Source organism: Salvelinus alpinus, chromosome 6 (assembly GCF_045679555.1).
Source record: "Salvelinus alpinus chromosome 6, SLU_Salpinus.1, whole genome shotgun sequence".
NCBI lineage: Eukaryota > Metazoa > Chordata > Actinopteri > Salmoniformes > Salmonidae > Salvelinus > Salvelinus alpinus.
In genome coordinates, this window is record NC_092091.1 from 20,127,693 (window position 1) to 20,147,264 (window position 19,572).

The 19,572-nt window shown below is 41.9% G+C and overlaps 1 protein-coding gene across 1 annotated transcript; it reads right to left on the reverse strand.

The window, feature by feature from the left end:
- Positions 1-9,048: 9,048 nt before the first annotated feature.
- Positions 9,049-13,382, reverse strand: LOC139578308 (relaxin-3 receptor 1-like). Its single transcript, XM_071405715.1, has one exon. The coding sequence runs from the start codon at positions 13,063-13,065 to the stop codon at positions 11,860-11,862; it is 1,206 nt and encodes a 401-aa protein (XP_071261816.1). The 5' UTR covers positions 13,066-13,382; the 3' UTR covers positions 9,049-11,859.
- Positions 13,383-19,572: the final 6,190 nt, after the last annotated feature.

Here is a 19,572-nt window from a genome sequence, read left to right on the forward strand (position 1 = left end):
TCTAAGTGCTTGCTTCTCAAAAACAAATATATGATTTATGTTGCTAAAACACTGTCAGTTCCACTTTAAAAGGCTGCTGTCTAGTGCTGAATTTCCTCGGGAGCTGAAAGGCTATCAGACTGGTTCTGTCACCCTCTAAACTGCTCTGCTGACTCCACTTGTGATTTCCAGGAGATATTTGATTTGTTAAACTGACCACGTGTCCATTATGACATCCTGTAAGAGGCATTAGAGCTCTCATAGCACTGCTCTTAGAGGTTCAAATATAGGTGACCTGGTCGTAATGTGCTGCACTTGGGTTGGCATATTTGACCTGCTCATTATTACTTTGACAGAAGCAGGCCTTTACCATAGCAAGTCCCAGATATTACAACTGGGAACCATGTTGGTTTAAAATCTACTTTCCGAAAATCATATTTCAAGTTACAGACATGAAATAATGCCATCTGTAAGTACCAGCAGGGGTGGAATTTGAAAAAAAATGTCAACGTTCCCCAGTGAGATTTTCAATTTGAGAGCTGCCATGTACTTTTCTGAGTCACGTCAAAGTGACTTTGATGTCAAAGGGGAGCATCTCTGCCCCTGACACACCTTGTCATGAATCTGCGTGGGCACGAGAAGTGTGCCTGAAGTTTGCATTTAGAAAACTGTAGCGATTTCATACTTAGTTGGATCAAAGCTGCAGTAGAAAGTGAGATAAACCAGGAGAGGGAGGAAGGAAGACACAGAGTGGGTTGTTGTTGGAAATGCAAAGTTGGGAGGAGAGTGCAGGGGATTAACAGTATGCTTTAGGACTGTGAGAGTTTACTTGGCACAGTTCTTAAAGAACAATATTTTGCATTTTGCATCATCATAATGATGTGGCCGGTGACACTTTTCTTCTTGAATGTCCAATATCTTGAAAACTTGACTGCTGACAAGCAAACCATTTGAGGACTGTATCAACAGTGGTCTAATAAAGAAAATACCAAAATATAGTTTGAGTGGACTTTTCCTTTAATGGGCTCAAATATAAGCACCTTCTCGTGCTGTGGACAAGATAATAGTAAATTGAATTACATCATTGACTTGAAAAGATGTGGATGTGTGTGTTGTTGGAATGGTCAGAAGAGGTGGAATAATTTAATAGGAAATGATGGGGGGGGAACAAAAACAACTCTGGTGAGAGGAACCACAGCAGATGTTATTTACAGTATACAGTACATTTACCCAGGAAAGCCATTCATTCTGGGAAGCTTCTGAAAGTCAGGAATCAAGGTAAGACCCAGATGCAGACACGTCGAATAGACAATGGTTTAATATTCCAACAGGGGCAGGCAATATACAGGTCAAGGCAGGCAGGGGTCAGTAAACCAGAGGTGGGGCAACGGTACCGGACGGCAGGCAGGCTCAGGGTCAGGGTAGGCAGAGGTCAACAATCCAGAGGTGGGGCAAAGGTACAGGACGGTAGGCAGTGTCACGCCCTGACCTTAGTTATCTTTGTTTTCTTTATTATTTTGGTTAGGTCAGGGTGTGACATGGGGGATGTATGTGTTTTGACTTGTCTAGGGGTTTTGTATGTTTATGGGGTGTTGACTTGTCTAGGTGTTTGTATGTCTATGGTTGCCTAGATTGGTTCTCAATTAGAGGCAGCTGTTTATCGTTGTCTCTGATTGGGAACCATATTTAGGCAGCCATATTCCGTTGGGTATTTCATGGGTTATTGTCTATGTGTAAGTTGCCAGTGTCTGCACTTATTGATTATATAGCGTTACGTTCGTTGGTTATTTTGATAGTGTGTTTAGTGTTCTTCGTTTCGGTAAATAAATAAGAAGAATGTATTTATATCACGCTGCGCCTTGGTCCTCCTCTCTTCCACCATACGACGAACGTGACAGGCAGGCTCAGGGTCAGGGGAAGGCAGAGTGGTCAGGCAGGCGGCTCAGAGTCAGGACAGACAAGGGTCAAAACCAGGAGGGCGAGAAAAAGGAGAGACTGGAAAAAGCAGGAGCTGAGAACAAAAACGCTGGTTGACTTGACAAACAAGACGAACTCGCAACGGATAAACAGAGAACACAGGTATAAATACACAGGGGATAATGGGGAAGATGTGCGACACCTGGAGGGGGGTGGAGACAATCACAAGGACCGGTGAAACAGATCAGGGTGTCACACTGAATGGTTCTAAAAAAAAATGTGAAGCAAGGAATTCATCTGGAGTCCTCCCTGTCATTTATGGCAGTCACTCAATAAGAATCAGTCATTGACCTTGGGGAGATGGAGAAAGTGCCTCTCAACTCCACCCACTCCTTGAAGTATTGAGGAGAATAAAGGTTATTGCAATGTACTTGGGTATTCATAGGCTGTCTCTGTGACCAATTATACTCCCTAGTAAAAAAAAATCCTTTCGGCTTATTGATTTTTCCAGTAAAAACAGAATCTGATTGTAATCCCTTTGGACTACTTTTGTCCTATTGGATATAAAAAAGTCAAATTAGAATTCTATTCGACTTATTTATTCCTATTGGGAATGAAGAGTAATCATATTGGACCATATATTATTCGAGCAATCCTATAGGATTTTGTATCTCCCCAATCAGAATCCTATTAGAACTTTTTTTCTTAATTGAACTCATTAAATTATAGTTTGTTGTCATTAGGTCAAGTACGATACAACAACATTAATTACATTTCCATTGATCTGAAACAACAGACCTATATTAATTTCTATATTCACCTATAAGAAAGCATGTCCCTTTAAGAGTGACTGATGAACTCACAGCTAGCAGAAGCTTGCAGTGTTAATTTACCTAACTCTCTAGGTCAGCTCACCACCTGTGGCTGTGCAGAGAATCTCTGGTGGTCTAACAATATTATTCTAACTGATTTATTCTTCACTGTGCGTGAATGCAGGAACTGTGAGTACAGTATTTGTTTCCTTATGTTTCCTGATGAAGTTGTCAATGTTTTAGTAATATTTTCGTCATTGTACAGTATTTTATGCTCGTGTTTTTATGCTAGCTAAGAAACTACTGTTAGTCACATTTGCCTGTCAGCTGACTAGCTAGCTAGCTAAGTTGTACCAATTTGTATGTTGTTTTTAAGTCAGTGTATTTTTATAGCCGATGATAAATATGTTTTTATTGTTTGTTATTGCTAAATATATGTGCTTTATTATAGGCAAGTCAACCCCGTTTTCATGATTTCTGGTAGATCATCAAAGTAAATAAATAAATCATGTTTTTGGAATCATTCAGCAGTTTTTACCTAATTAAGTAGACTACTATTAGAAATGAATGTTGAAACTTCCATTTATATTCCTAAAACATAAGTTGAAAATGATGCTGTCACTGCTTCCCATTGACAATAACTTTTGATAAATCAATAATAAATAAACAGTTTGTGATATATAGACAACCTACACATAAAATGTACTACTTACACATACATGTGCCACAATAGTAATCATATTACTTTATTCTTTTTTTAAACAAGCCCCTTGTAAACTGCATATGCACCAAAAACCCAGTTGTTTTGAAAAGTTGTAATTAATCACTCATATTGATTAGTGGGGAAATCAGGTTGCATGTGCTGTTGAAACTAACACAACTCTAAAACCACATGTAAACTTGAAATATTGTTTTCATCACTTGTTAGAGGACAACCAGCTGAAGACAACCGGCTACATTTTGGAGTGATGCATTTTGATTTGGTGGTTGCCAAAACGGAAAGAGAAATGTAACACTTATTTGTCAGTCACTCATATTGATATCACATTGAAATCAATAGAATGAGAGAGGGGTCGGGTTGCAGGTCCTGTTCAAACTAACGTTACTAAAAAAACACACGGAATCTTGGAATAATATGTATCTCACTGGTTAGAGGACAACTTGTATCAATTTGAAATCAATAGAGCAGGGGCCAACATTTGGGGTGCATGCACTGTTTAAACTAACACTATTCAAAGGCCACACTGAATATGAGAATCATTTTTAGAACACTGGTTAGAAGAGAATTTGCTGAAGGCAGTCATCTAAATTCTAGAATGTCGGATGGAAGTTTTGGGAGGCTGCCAAAACGGGAAAGGAAACAAATCAGTTGCTTTATTATTTAACTTAAACGAATCACGACCCGACATAGCATATCAACAGTGACAAGTGTTGGCTGTTATTTGAGTGATAGTTTGACGCTCAAATCCATGTATAGGTGCGTGGCCGGCAACTATTATAGCATCACGAATTTTCGCGTCACGAATTTTCCACCATTTGAGTTTGATGATAATAGAAGTCCTAAGACAGCCAGCTCATATAACTAAATCAACTGTACAAAACCAATGATATTGATCTGTTTCAAGCAATTTTGTGTCATGGTGATTAGTATAAACTTTTATTCTTATATCACTAATCTAAGGTAAAAAAGGATGTGCCATTACACTCAACCGATATGGTCAAAATGTGAGTAACACATATAGTACCAGTCAAAAGTTTGGACACACCTACTCATTCAAGGGTTTTTCTTAATATTTTCTACCTTCTACATTGTAGAATAATAGTGAAGACATTAAAAGTAGGAAATAACAAAATATTTTAGATTCAAAGTAGCCACCCTTTGCCTTGATGACTTTGCACACTCTTGGCATTCTCTCAACCAGCTTCATGAGGAATGCTTTTCCAACAGTCTTGAAGGAGTTCCCACATATGCTGAGCACTTGTTGGCTGGTTTTCCTTCACTCTGCGGTCCAACTCCTCCCAAACAAGTTGAGGTCGGGTGATTGTGGAGGTCAGGTCATCTGATATTTTATTTATTTAACTAGGCAAGTGAGTTAAGAACAAATTCTTATTTACTATGACAGCCTAGGAACAGTGGGTTAACTGCCTTGTTCAGGGGTAAAACGACAGATCTTTACCTTGTCAGCTTGGGGATTCAATCCAGCAACCTTTTGGTTACTGGCCCAACACTCTGACCACTAGGCTACCTGCTGCCACTGATGCTGCTGCCACTGATGCAGCATTCCATCACTCTCCTTGGTCAAATAGCCCTTGGATGTGTGTTTTGGGTCATTGTCCTGTCGAAAAAACAAATGATAGTCCCACAAAGCGCAAACCAGATGTGATGGCGTATCGCTGAAGAATGCTGTGGTAGCCATGCTGGTCAAGTGTGAATTTAATTCTAAATAAATCACTGACAGTGTCATTAGCAAAGCACCCCCAACCTATCACACCTCCTCCTCCATGCTTTACGGTGGGAACCACACATGCGGAGATCATCCGCTCACCTACTCTGCGTCTCACAAAGCCACGGCGGTTGGAATAAAAAAAAATCTAATGTCCATTGCTAGTGTTTCTTGGCCAAAGCAAGTCTCTTCTTATTATTGGTGTCCTTTAGTAGTGCTTTCTTTGCAGCAATTCAACCATGAAGGCCTGATTCACACAGTCTCCTCTGAACAGTTGATGTTGAGATGTGTCTGCTACTTGAACTTGAACTGAAGCATTTATTTGGGCTGCAATCTGAGGTGCAGTTAACTCTAATGAACTTATCCTCTGCAGCATAGGTAACTCTGGGTCTTCCTTTCCTGTGGTGATCCTCATGAGAGCCAGTGTCATCATAGCCCTTGATGGTTTTTGCGACTGCACTTGAAGATACCTTTAAAGTTATTTACATTTTCTGTATTGACTGACCTTCAAAGTAATGATGGACTGTCGTTTCCTTAGCATTTTTGAGCTGTTCTTGCCATAATATGGACTTGGTCTTTTACCAAATAGGGCTATCTTCTGTATACCACCCTTACCATGTCACAACACAACTGATTGTTTCAAACGCATTAAGAAGGAAAGAAATTCCACAAATTAACTTTTAACATAGCACACCTGTTAATTGAAATGCATTCTAGGTGACTACCTAATGAAGCTGGTTGAGAGAATGCCAAGATTGTGAAAAGCTGTCATCAAGGCAAAGGGTGGCTACTTTGAAGAAGCATTTCAAGGTCCTGGAGTGGCCTAGCCAGTCTCCAGATCTCAACCCCATAGAAAATCTTTGGAGGGAGTTGAAAGTCTGTGTTGCCCAGCAACAGCCCCAAAACATCACTGCTCTAGAGGAGATCTGCATGGAGGAATGGGCCAAAATACCAGCAACAGTGTGTGAAAACCTTGTGAAGACTTACAGAAAACGTTTGACCTCTGTCATTGCCAACAAAGGGTATATAACAAAGTATTGAGATAAACTTTTGTTATTGACCTAAATACCTATTTTCCACCCTAATTTGCAAATAAATTCATAAAAAATCCTACAATATGAATTTCAGGATTTTTTTTTTCTCATTTTGTCTGTCATAGTTGAAGTGTACCTATGATGAAAATTACAGGCCTCTCTCATCTTTTTAAGAGGGAGAACGTTTTTGCCCCACTGTATGTACAAATAAATTTACATTTCAATTTATGATGATAGTGTACACATTCAGTATTTCTCACTAGTTTAACCATTTACATTTACTAAATGCTCTTATGCACAATTTAACCGGGCGCTTTAGAGAGATCTCCCACAATGACAATCACCCTGCCTATATATTATAACCTGTCAAGCCATAGTATTGATATTATTCTATTCATTGTTATTTCAGACCACATTGTATGAACAATACAATTGGATAAATACAGCTTTATTGGACAATTTCATAGCTAAACCTTTTTTTAAATTGTTAAACTGCAATCAAGATTAAAGACTGAGGAACAGCCTCTCTCACACATCTCCAGAGCACATACTTTATCTTTGCCTAGTCACACCAGTGATAATTCCCTAAGCTTCTCAACCTCTTCAACGCACCATTACAATATGGGAGTGATTCCAGGCAAGTTCATTTGCAACATGACCAATAGAACATTTCAATTACATTTTGGAACCAGGATTTTCTTATAGGATCCTATAGGATTCCAATACAAGAATCCAATAGAAAGATCCTATCAGATATTGGAACCAGTCCTGTTGTACTCCTATAGGATTATATTATATTAGCTAAAATCATATAGCCTATTCATATAGCCTAAAATCACCATGGCCTGTTCATTGCCTCCCTTATCCTACCTCATTTGCACACACTGTATATAGACTTTTTCTACTGTATTATTGACCGTATGTTTGTTTATTCCATGTGTAACTCTGTGTTGTTGTATGTGTCGACCTGCTTTGCTTTATCTTGGCCAGGTCGCAGTTGTAAATGAGAACTTGTTCTCAACTAGCCTACCTGGTTAAATAAAGGTGAAATGAATAAATAAATAAATATAGGCTAGGTCCCAAAATCTGATAGGATTTTCTATTAGATTTGTTTTCTTGGAATCCTATAAGATTTTTTGAGTAGGGCTTCCTGTATTATTCATCAGCCTAAATATGTAATATCATTAATGGAGAGATATTGCACACGTCTAGACTGTAGTCAGCTAATTTACTTATCATCTGATGATTTTGCACTTTCAATCACAACGTGACCAATTTTAGATTTCTTAGATGGTTTGCAAATTCTTTGCCCATGAATCTGAAAGTTTAGCTATGCATTGCTATAAGGCAATGTCAGGCTAAGTAGAAAAATTGTTAAAAGTCAAGTGGAAGGTGATACCAAATACATTTTCTATGGATATGCAGTGGACCCTGGTCCATCAATGACTAATGAATAAATCACAGTGCCTGGGAAAGGAGCTCCTTAAGGCGATACAGCAGCCCTTGATGGCCAGCTGGTGTCAAAGCATTTTATTTGTTACAGGTTGAGAAAATAAAGAATCCTCATAATTTCTCAGGCTGAAAGTTTGGTATGGTTTGACAGAGTTTGTCTTTCAGTGCAGGAGAAGAATAGCCTGGTGAACCCAGAATGAACGCTACGTGAGAAGGATGAGGAGAGCCACATTCCTGTCTACATGCTGAGAATGTCAAGTATTTAACAGCATAATTAGAGCCACTTCATCACTGGGACCCTCAACGGCCAGCCAGTCAGATAAACAATAGATAATACATCCCCATCAGCATGCTCTGAATTCTAACACGGCCCAATTAATCAAAAGAGAATGTTCAAGTTGAGTGGTTTATTTATTAGTCTTACATAATGCAGATCATGTATTCACTTGTAATTTTCATAATTACTTAGAAAAACTGTTTATATAACGATATACCTAGGCAACACAATTACAGAGAATGATGAATCACAGTAGTAATACTGTAGAGCTTTTGCAGTATAATCTTTACAGTACATGATTTCACAGAGACTTGTGTTTTTTAAATTCACATCCCATTGAAAGTTTAGACTATTTCAATATTTGAATATGTTTCCTTCAAACTGATTTCTGAATACAGATGTGTGAATGGGTAGGAGGATGATATCCAATAAGACATTCACATTGTATCTCTTAAAGCAAGCAGCGGCTCAGTGTGGGTGCGTGTCTGCATGTGTGTGTGTGAGAGAGAGAGAGCAGCTCTCTGTCTGTAACAGACTGAGAATGAGTGATTAATAGGCAGACGGCGAAAGCAAGGTTGTATTTTTGTTGCAATGCAATGCAATTTCTCCATTCCTTCAAATATAATTGTTTTCTTACATTCTAGTGCACAAAGAAAGAGACCCTGACCTTGCATACATCTGTAGTTAACACTTGGGAGAAATGTTTTCCTTTTATGATCAGCTTATGTGGTGCAAGGCAATGACCTACCACTTGCTTTCTGGTATGTTCCTCTGGTACATTCCTTACCTCAATCACATATACAGTATGTTCCCACCACACTAAATGTTTCTATGTCCATTGGAGTAAAACAATACTCAAACTACTAATCTGTTGCTTGCACACACAACAAAGCTTCCTGAAGCGAGACATTTGTCCACAAAGCTTGAAGAAATGGCTTTATGAGCTTCTATTCAACACCTGACATGACCCCAAAGCAAAGAGTAATTTCATGAAGACATCCTCTTTTTCCCTTCATCAATGGTTATCTTATGAGTAATAAACAGTGCCATATATATATATACATACATGTGTATAAGGCTCTGGTAATAACAGTTCACCACATAAATTGAATCAAAACAATATAAAATGAGTCCATAATTGAGTTTATGTTTAATTTGATGAATTAAAGGATCTACCTACTAAGGACAGTTATAGCACAGGAGGACATGACCAATTTGAATAATAACAAGGTATTGAATTGCATGACAATAACACCCTACACAGACATCATGTTAGTGTGCTATCTGAATGAACTCCTGCATCCTACGAACAGTCTCTCATCAATTCAACATCTCATGAATAGAATAAGCTGCTAAAAGTATTTTCTATAGAGAGTAAGTTCACTGATTCAAATGAGTGAAAACAAATTTATTATTTATTCCCTCCTTAATGGAGATCATGGGGGGATTGACGGTCTGTATTTATCTCGCAGGTACAAAGCGGTGGGTGAAGCAGTACAGCTTGAACCTGTTAAGACCCCTATGATAAATTATGAGAAGGCAGCACAAGTTATTAAAGACGGCCTCCAGTCTCCTTTTCACCTCATTTATCATGTGATTTACTTGAACTTTCACATGTGGGCAGGCGTAAGGTCGAAGGGCAGGCATTATGTTGCAAAAGTGGGCATGTTCGTATGCTGGCTTATACTAGCTCGGTCAAAAACACACACACATCACCATTTGAACAACGGGCTACACAGACGTCTCTGACAGCGAGAGCAGCTTTGGGTCTAACTACATCGCAAGGAAGATTTGTTTCCCTATAGGAAGATCTGGAGAGAGAATTCCAACAAATCCAACCATATACACTACATGACCAAAAGTATGTGGACCTGCTCGACGAACAACTCATTCCAAAATCATGGGCATTAATATGGAGTTGGTCCACCCTTTGCTGCTATAACAGCCTCCACTCATCTGGAAAGGCTTTCCACTAGATGTTGGAACATTGCTGTGGGTACTTGCTTCCATTCAGCCACGAGCAATAATGAAGTCGGCACTGATGTTGGGTGATTAGGCCTGGCTCGCAGTCTGCATTCCAATTAATCCCAAAGGTGTTTGATGGGGTTGAGATCAGGGCTCTGTGCAGGCCTGTCAAGTTCTTCCACAACGATCTCAACAAACCATTTCTGTATAGACCTCACTTTGTGAACAGGGGCATTTTCATGCTGAAACAGTAAAGGGCCTTCCTCAAAATGTTTGAAGCACACAATTGTCTAGAATGTCATGGTATGCTGTAGCGTTAAGATTTCCCTTCACTGAAACTAAGGGGCCTAGCCCAAACCATGAAAAACAGCCCCAGACCATTATTCCTCCTCCACCAAACGTTACAGTTGGCATTGGGCAGGTAGCATTCTCCTGGCATCCGCCAAACCCAGATTTGTCCGTCAGACTGCCAGATGGTGAAGCGTGATTCATCACTCCAGAGAATGTGTTTCTACTGCTCCAGAGTCCAATGGTGGCGAGCTTTACACCACTCCAGTCGACGCTTGGCGTTCAGCATGGTGATCTTAGGCTTGTGTGAGGCTGCTTGGCCATGGAAACCCATTTCATGAAGCTCCCGACAAACAGTTATTGTGCTGACGTTGCTTCCAGAAATAGTTTGGAAATCGGTAGTGAGTGTTGCAACCGAGGACAGATGATTTTTATGCCCTACGCGCTTCAGCACTCAGCGGTTTTGTTCTGTGAGCTTGCATGGCCTACCACTTTCCGGCTGAGCTGTTGTTGCTCCTAGACTTTTACCCTTCACAATAACAGCATGTACAGTTGACCGGGGCAGCTTTAGCAGGGCATACATTTGACGAGCTGACTTGTTGGAAAGGTGGCATCCTATGATGTCAGCACGTTGAAAGTCACTGAGCTCTTCAGTAAGGCCATGCTATTGCCAATGTTTGTCCATGGAGATTGCATGGCTGTGTGCTAGATTTTATACACCTGTCAGAAACGGGTGTTGCTGAAATAGCCAAATCCATTAATTTGACGGGGTGTCCACATACTTTTGTTTATATAGTGTATGTTTGAGGCATTGGCTTCTAGTGACAAAGAAGATGTGAGTTCGGGAAATAAAGTTCAACGACTGCCCCGCGACATATGTGAATGTTATGTAACCTTATGTAGCCGAGCTACCATCGTGATACCTATCTAACGTTAGCTTGCTAAATGTATCTCTAGCTAGCAGAGAAGCAGCGGAGGAGAGAGGAAAAACACATCTGGCAAAGAGAATCTGAGTAGGGGGAGAAAAACTGGGGCACATGTCGTGGTATTTCTAACCAAAGGGAGAGACTGTATTCTTCAAAACAACTATTTATAAGATTTGCAAAAATGAAGCAATCAATAACAACCACTCAACAGTGCATCGTTAGGAAAGCTCAACGAAAAGAGTTGTCTCTCTCCTCTTATAGAAAAAGAACAACCTATTTTGTCGACTTGGCAGTTTAGCAGACCGGTGGAAACAGGGACGGAACATGGTGTGTAAAAGCTGATTTAGCTTGTCTGTGCAGATTAAGATAGCTGACGTTGCCACCATTGACCGTTCCTTCCTGCATGTTTCCACACATCTAAGTTCCTGTGGATTGTTAAAACAGGATGTCACATACTACAGTCACACCCAAATGGCTCTTATCTGTAGGCCCTGACCCATGACCCACAAAAGACGAAGCTGTATCAGCAAAATACTAACATATAACAACAGACAATTCTCAAAGTAAAACAGCATAGTATGACTAATTAAACAGTATAGTATGTAATTATTATTTAATTTGCACCGCACACATCCCAATGGGCTTGCCTTGTGATGCTGCTCCAGCAACTACAACAAACAAATTCCATGAAACTGGTATTTTGGAGAGCTGAGTGCATTCCTTGTTGTTGCCCATTGTCTACGAGAGACGCTGAGCCGCCCGCCTTTAGACATCCATCTGGACCAGCGTCATGACAGGGGGAGCCTCTGCCACCTTGGCCTTGCGGGGTAGCAGGTTGGCCAGGCTCCTGAAGGAGGGTGTGGCATGCAGCAGCTCTTTGAGGCCCGCGCGGTACTCACGGCGGATTATGCAGTAGAGCACAGGGTTGAGGCAGCTGTTGGTGTGAGCCAGACACACAGTCAGCGGGAAGGTGTAGTTCTGGACGTTGTAATATGCGTTGCTGAAGTGCACCAGGTCAAACTTAATCAGCGCGCCCCACAGCGTCAGCGCCTGGTTGGGCAGCCAGCACAAGAAAAAGGACAGCACCACGATGGCTACCGACTTGGTTACTTTGGACCGGCGCTTGTGGCGGCCTTCCGAGCCCTCTGAGCTGGCCGCTCCACTGATGTGTTGGCTCAGCACAAAGCGCAGCAGTAGCAGGTAGCACACAGTGATGACCACCAAGGGAATAACAAAGCCCAGCAGTACTTTCTGTAGCTGGTACAGCCCCAGGAGCAGCTGAGGGTTCCACCTGCCTGACTCAGGGAATCGCACCAAACACAGTTCCTCGTCGTATAGCTGGGCACTAGTGGAGTAGATGGCGTGGGGCAGGGTGGCTAGCAGCGACACTACCCAGATGCCCAGGCTGATCCACTTGGCGCTGGCTGCCGCCGTACGCCTGCTGTGCATCTTGAGGGCCGAGGTCACTGCGTAGTATCGCGCCACACTCATGGCAGTCAGGAAGAAGACGCTGGCGTACATGTTCATGATGGTGACGGAGCTGATGATCTTACACATTACTTTGCCGAAGGGCCAGCGGAAGTCCAAAGCCGTGTCAATAGCCCAAAAGGGGAGCGTGAGAACAAACTGCAGGTCGGTGAGAGCCAAGCCCATTACAAAGCAGTTGATTGAGGACTGCTTCTGACTGTGGTGTGAGTGAAGCAGGTAGAGTGCCAGAGAGTTCCCCACTAGCCCCAGTGCACACACGACAGAGTACACCAGAGCTATCATTACACGCACTGTGATGCTGGAACCATCTCCCTGAAGCTCCAGTATAGATTCCTTGCTTAAGAAGTGTAGCCAGCAGCGCAGCGACAGGTTGCCAGTAGAGCCACCGTAACCCAGTCCTGCATTATCCTCCAGTACTTGCTCACACACCTCTGGTACCAGGGTCTGCACACTGTCGTTTGGTTGCATGGCGAACTTATTCATTCACAAATCACTCAGCATGGCATGTTGGAGACCTCTTATGCTCAGGAGTAGAAATTGGTAGGAGATGCCACATTCATGATGAGGGGAAAAAAAGCAGCCTACATGTTACTTAGAACATACCTGTCCTATTCATTTTCTCTGTGGAGCTGTCTTTTTGCTAAATCCAAGTTGTTCTCCACTTTATAGGTCTGTCCTCTGCAACGCGTAGCGTATCGTCTCTCATTCCCTTCACTGAGCTCGGTGGACTCACCTCTCATTCTTTTATAGATTCCGCAGGCACGCGCAAGGTTCAGGCTCGTAATCACCACCACAGCTTCTCGCCTGTCTCCGTTAGAAACAACCCAGAAAATGCCTTGGTCGTCCTGCAATGTCTGTGCACATATCCCACTCATCATAAATACATCTCAGTACGTTCTGACATTGAATTTAAATCTTGTTTGCTGTGTGTCTTCAATTTGTTTGGTGTGTGTAAATGTGTCATGGAGTGAGCTCCGTGGCGTTATTGAATTAATTTGGGATTAAACAAAACAAACAAACAACACATTTATTCACCTGAACTGCCCTCTCTTCCTCGGAATAAACAGAGATATTATCAGCCTTGACTCAAGGTATTTTAACATCTACTTCTCTTTTTCTCAGCGCTTGAAACGTGTTGGAACAGAGAGTATGGGGAGAGAAAAGAGGCGGCACACTGTTAGCCTACTGCTCAAGTTATTATCTCGGGGATCAAATTGGACAATTGGAAAATTAACAGATATAACCAATTAAAAAATAATCATTTACCAGCTCGTTATAATTGTTTTACAAAGGGCAACAACAACAAAAATACCAATATTGTTTCCAACTGACTCAATTCTTTAACTCTCAGGCAAGGTTAATCATCAAAAGAGCATGCTTTTCAGAATGACCTATTCTTTAACCCCCTCTCCACAACAATCCTTGCAGCTGATAGGCATCAATTGACCGAGTCTAGGCACGAATGTGATTGACTGGGTTTTAACCCAGGTCGTCTGTGTGTTACAAGACTGTATTAGCCTGCTGACCTAAAGCCTAGGCATTACATTAGCTTGGGGAGCTAACACAAATTTTCAGGTCTCATGGCACATGAGCATGGTTCACTTAACCACTTTCGTTACACTTAGAAATCAGACAGTCATGGGACTAGGGATTAATAGCAGGTGTTTAGAAGGATAAAGCTGTCATATTATTTAATCTGAAATGTTTTCCTGGGGCACATTGGCAGATTCTCCCCAGTGCTTTCAGACAGGTCTCATAGACTAGACGTAAGAGAATACATGTAAATCCAGTTTCTCAAATGAGTATGATATGTTACTTTTGACATGGTTACATAAAGACAGAAGGTTACTTAAGGCAAAAATGAAAGGAGGGTGGTTGGTCAGGGTGGGTGGGCGTATAATGCGAACGTCTGGCAACCCAAAGGTTGCATGTTCGAATTTCATCACGGCCAACTTTAGCATTTGAGCTAATTATCAACTTTTCAACTACTTACCACTTTTTAGCTACTTTGCAACTACTTAACAAGTTATCTAACCCTTCCCCTAATTCTAACCTTAACCCTTTTATCTAACCCTAACCTTAACCCTTTTACCTAACTCCTAACCTTAACCCTAACCCCTAACCCCTAGCCTAGCTAACGTTAGCCACTTAGCTAATGTTAGCCACAAAAAATTGTGATTTATAACAAATCATTCATTTCGCAAATTCTTAACATATTGTACGTTTTGCTAATTTGTAGCATATTGTACGTTTAGCAAATTCGTAACATATCATACGAAATGGATGATGGACATCCACAAATTAATACATACCATAAGAAACGTAACATACTGTATCACACTAAATGGAGTGTCTCAGATTTACGTACAGAATAATACGCAATGCTCTGAGACCAGGTTGTTTCAGAAGGTAGAGATGAAAGTGGTCATCATGAGTGAAACTGTGGATGCATTCTGAGAATAAATAGGTGAGAATGCGGCGATTTCATTTTTTCAACTAAAAGCTGATAAATATACAACCAATTACAACCAGTAGACTGTTAAATATCCAATATTTTATCAATAATCTATTCAGTGAAGTAACCATTGTATTTGTAACAGTTTAAACAAACTCCTGGCTATAGGAAGAAACCTTAAGAGGATGTAGACTGTTAAAGGCAGCCAAAGTAAAATTAGGACCATCTTTCCGGCACAGCATGGTTGAGGCCGAATCAACAGGGTCAGAAGAGAGCTTGTCTATGAGAAACTAATAAATGAATTGTAAATAATTAGTATTCCAATGGGGGGATACAGAGCAATCAAACATATTCAAATCTTCCATAATAAAAGTAGTCTGGAACGGGGTTTCCCAAACCCGGTCCTGGCCCCCCCTGGGTGCATGTTTTGGTTTTTGCCCTAGCACTACACAACTGATTCAAATAATCAAAGCTTGATGATGAGTTGGTTATTTGAATCAGCTGTGTAGTGCTAGGGCAAACACCAAAACGTGTACCCAGGGGGGCCTCAGGACCGGGTTTGGGGAACCCTGGTCTGGCAGATGTTTCTACACTAACCACTTGAATGATGTAGCTGGATCTTTTCTGCTATTAGACCAAGATCATACACACAATCTACAACACATACTAAAATAACCCTGTTATATCCCCAAGTCACACATAGTAATGGAATAGGAACGTTCTTTCAGACTTTTCTCACATGTTCTTCTGACACACTAGCCATCATATCTGATGTCTTGCATTACAAATGCTCCAGTAACACTATTTCTGAAAAGAAGAACTTGGTACATTTGACTTGTGTGTTTCGATGTGAAATCCTTGAGAAAAGTGGCTGTTGCATTGATGAGAATACCTGCCGTTTCCCTGGGAGGATGAATAGGAAGAACATTGTGTTATTGTTGAAGGTAGCAAGAACAATACAGTATATCAATGCAAATGTATACTGAGTAAAGTTAGTAAAACGTACAGTACATTGTCTTCCAAAAATGTCTCGAAAATCAAATCAAATTGTATTGGTCACATACACGTGTTCAGCAGATTTTATTGTGGGTGTAGCGAAATGCTTGTGCTTCTAGTTCTGACAGTGCAGCAATATCCAACAAGTAATATCTAACAATGTCACAACAAATACCTAATACACACACGTCTAAATTAAGGAACGGAATTAAGAATATATAAATATATGGATGAGCAATGTTAGAGTGGCATAGACTAAGATACAGTAGATAGTATAGAATACAATATATACATATGAGATGAGTAATGCAAGATTTGCAAACATTGTTAAAGTGACTAGTGTTCCATTTATTAAAGTGGCCAATGGTTTCAAGTCTGTGTATGTAGGCAGCAGCCTCTCTGTGCTAGTGATGGCTGTTTAACAGTCTGATGGCCTTGAGATAGAAGCTGTTTTTCAGTCTCTCGTTCCCAGCTTTGATGCACCTGTACTGACCTTGCCTTCTGGATGATAGTGGGGTGAACAGGCAGTGGCTCGGGTGGTTGTTGTCCTTGATTATCTTTTTGGCCTTTCTGTGACATCGGGTGCTGTAGGTGTCCTGGAGGGCAGGTAGTTTGCCCCCAGTGATGCGTTGTGCAAACCGCACCACCCTCTGGAGAGCCCTCCGGTTGTGGGCGGTGCAGTTGCCGTACCAGGCGGTGATACAGCCCGACAGGATGCTCTCAATTGTACATCTGTAAAAGTTTGTGAGAGTCTTAGGGGCCAAAACAAATTTATTCAGCCTCCTGTCTGTGTGGGTGGATAATTTCAGATCGTTAGTGATGTGTACGCTGAGGAACTTGAAGCTTTCCACCTTCTCCACTACGGTCCCTATAATGTGGATAGGGATGTGCTCCCTCTGCTTTTTCCTGAAGTCCACGATCAGCTCCTTCATTTTGTTGACGTTGAGGGAGAGGTTATTTTCCTGGCATCACTCCGCCAGGGCCCTCACCTCCTCCCTGTAGGCTATCTCATCGTTGTTGGTAATCAAGCCTACTACTGTTGTGTCGTCTACAAACTTGATTGAGTTGGAGGTGTGTATGGCCACTCAGTCATGAGTGAACAGGGAGTACAGGAGGGGGCTGAGCATGCACCTTTGTGGGGATCAGCGAAGTGGAGATGTTGTTTCCTACCTTCACCCCTGGGGGCGGCCCATCAGGAAGTCCAGGACCCAATTGCACGGGGTGGGGTTCAGGCCCAGGGCCTCAAACTTAATGATGAACTTGAAGGGTATGGTATTGAATGCTGAGCTATAATCAATGAACAGCATTCTTACATAGGTATTCCTCTTGTCCAAATGGGAGTGTGATGACGATTGCATCGTCTGTGGACCTATTGGGGCGGTAAGCAAATTGAAGTGGGTCTACGGGGCGATAGTCATTTAGTCATTAACAATGTCCTTCATTGAGATTTTCCCCTGAGTCATTAACCCACTGGTGCCCAGTAAACAGTACAGTACAGTATACAACAGATAATGTTCCCTCTTCCGGTTCATTGTGACGCCAATAGTGGCTTTCATATTAGACCGCTATGATCTGGATGGAGCTCCTCCAAATCCATCTGCATGATGAACGTCATCTTGTTTGCTTTCACATTACGATTAACAATGGCTCTGATTGCTTCCTTCCTAGAATGTTTATTTTCACAGTACTGGAGAAATGCAAATTGTGTGGTGTGACCTAGAGTGGTGTGTGACCTAGAGTGGTGTGTGACCTAGAGTGGTGTGTGGCCTCTAGTGGTGTGTGGCCTCTAGTGGTGTGTGACCTAGTGTGGTGTGTGACCTACACTGGTGTGTGACCTAGAGTGGTGTGTGACCTAGAGTGGTGTGTGACCTAGAGTGGTGTGTGGCCTCTAGTGGTGTGGACCTACAGTGGTATGTGACCTAGAGTGGTATGTGACCTAGAGTGGTGTGTGACCTAGAGTGGTGTGTGACCTAGAGTGTTGTGTGACCTAGAGTGGTGTGTGACCTAGAGTGGTGTGTGACCTAGTGGTGTGTGACCTAGAGTGGTGTGTGACCTAGAGTGGTGTGGACCTAGAGTGGTATGTGACCTAGAGTGGTGTGTGACCTAGAGTGGTGTGTGACCTAGAGTGGTGTGTGACCTAGAGTGGTGTGTGACCTAGTGGTGTGTGACCTAGAGTGGTGTGGACCTAGAGTGGTATGTGACCTAGAGTGGTATGTGACCTAGAGTGGTGTGTGACCTAGAGTGGTGTGTGACCTAGAGTGGTGTGTGACCTAGAGTGGTGTGTGACCTAGTGGTGTGTGACCTAGAGTGGTGTGGACCTAGAGTGGTATGTGACCTAGAGTGGTATGTGACCTAGAGTGGTGTGTGACCTAGAGTGTTGTGTGACCTAGAGTGGTGTGTGACCTAGAGTGGTGTGTGACCTAGGGTGGTGTGTGACCTAGAGTGGTATGTGACCTAGAGTGGTGTGTGTCCTAGAGTGGTGTGTGACCTAGAGTGGTGTGTGACCTAGAGTGTTGTGTGACCTAGAGTGTTGTGTGACCTAGAGTGGTGTGTGTCCTTGGTGTGTGAGAGTGGTGTGTGACCTAGAGTGGTGTGTGACCTAGAGTGTTGTGTGACCTAGAGTGTTGTGTGACCTAGAGTGGTGTGTGACCTAGAGACGGTCAGTAAAACCAGCATGGTGTTTATCTTGTGTGCTGCTGCCTGGGTTAGACACAGGTCGTAGTGATTCACAGTCGGGTTGGCTTTGCTCTAAAGTGCTGTTCTTGGATCTGAATATTATGGCACAGTAATAGTCATTTAGAACTTTTCTGAAGTAATGTTTTCTGAGTCCGCCTTCTAGTGAGCCTTGCAGAGTCAGTATGCTATTGTCAAACGTATCAATTCAAATGAATGAGACTAAAATGGATGTTATTATCCTGTCGAAAGCTAATTAGGACATGTTTCATGTCAGAGCCCAAGGTAGGAACTTCCGGGAAGAGAGAGCCAGTAGCTAGTGTTTGGCATTTGCACAGATGGCCAGATATTGACATTTTGTAAAGCATTATGTCAGTAGACAGAGGATAGTCAAGCTGTAACATCACACAGACACTAAGGCCACGGCACAGGTTAATCCTATCAAACACCAAGATGAGCGCACCTGTGAAGTTCGATAAACCTGCAGACTTTAATCTCTTTATTGTATATCTCGGACCATACATTCAGTGATTAGCTAGCTATCTTATATACATTTTTGCATCTATAATATTTGTTGAATCATACCATACACGTCAAACAGAAATTAACAGAACCACAACTTGGCGTAAAAAACAGAAAAGCACTTCAAAACAGAAAAGCAATTTGCAGGATTAAAGGGGCAATCTGGGATTTGCCACTTGTTTTGGTAAACAGCTGAGGGATGGGGCTGGAGTAATGTAACCACTCACCAATTTATAGACAGAGCTATAGATGCAAGGAGCTATTAATGCATGGACTGACCATCCATGAGAATCTACACAGTGTTAGAATGATGTAAAACAAGCTTATATTTTGGGTCCTGATGG

Bases quoted from the DNA above. Each gene is read 5' to 3' on its own strand.
- LOC139578308 (XM_071405715.1), bottom strand. From the start codon at position 13,065: ATGAATAAGTTCGCCATGCAACCAAACGACAGTGTGCAGACCCTGGTA.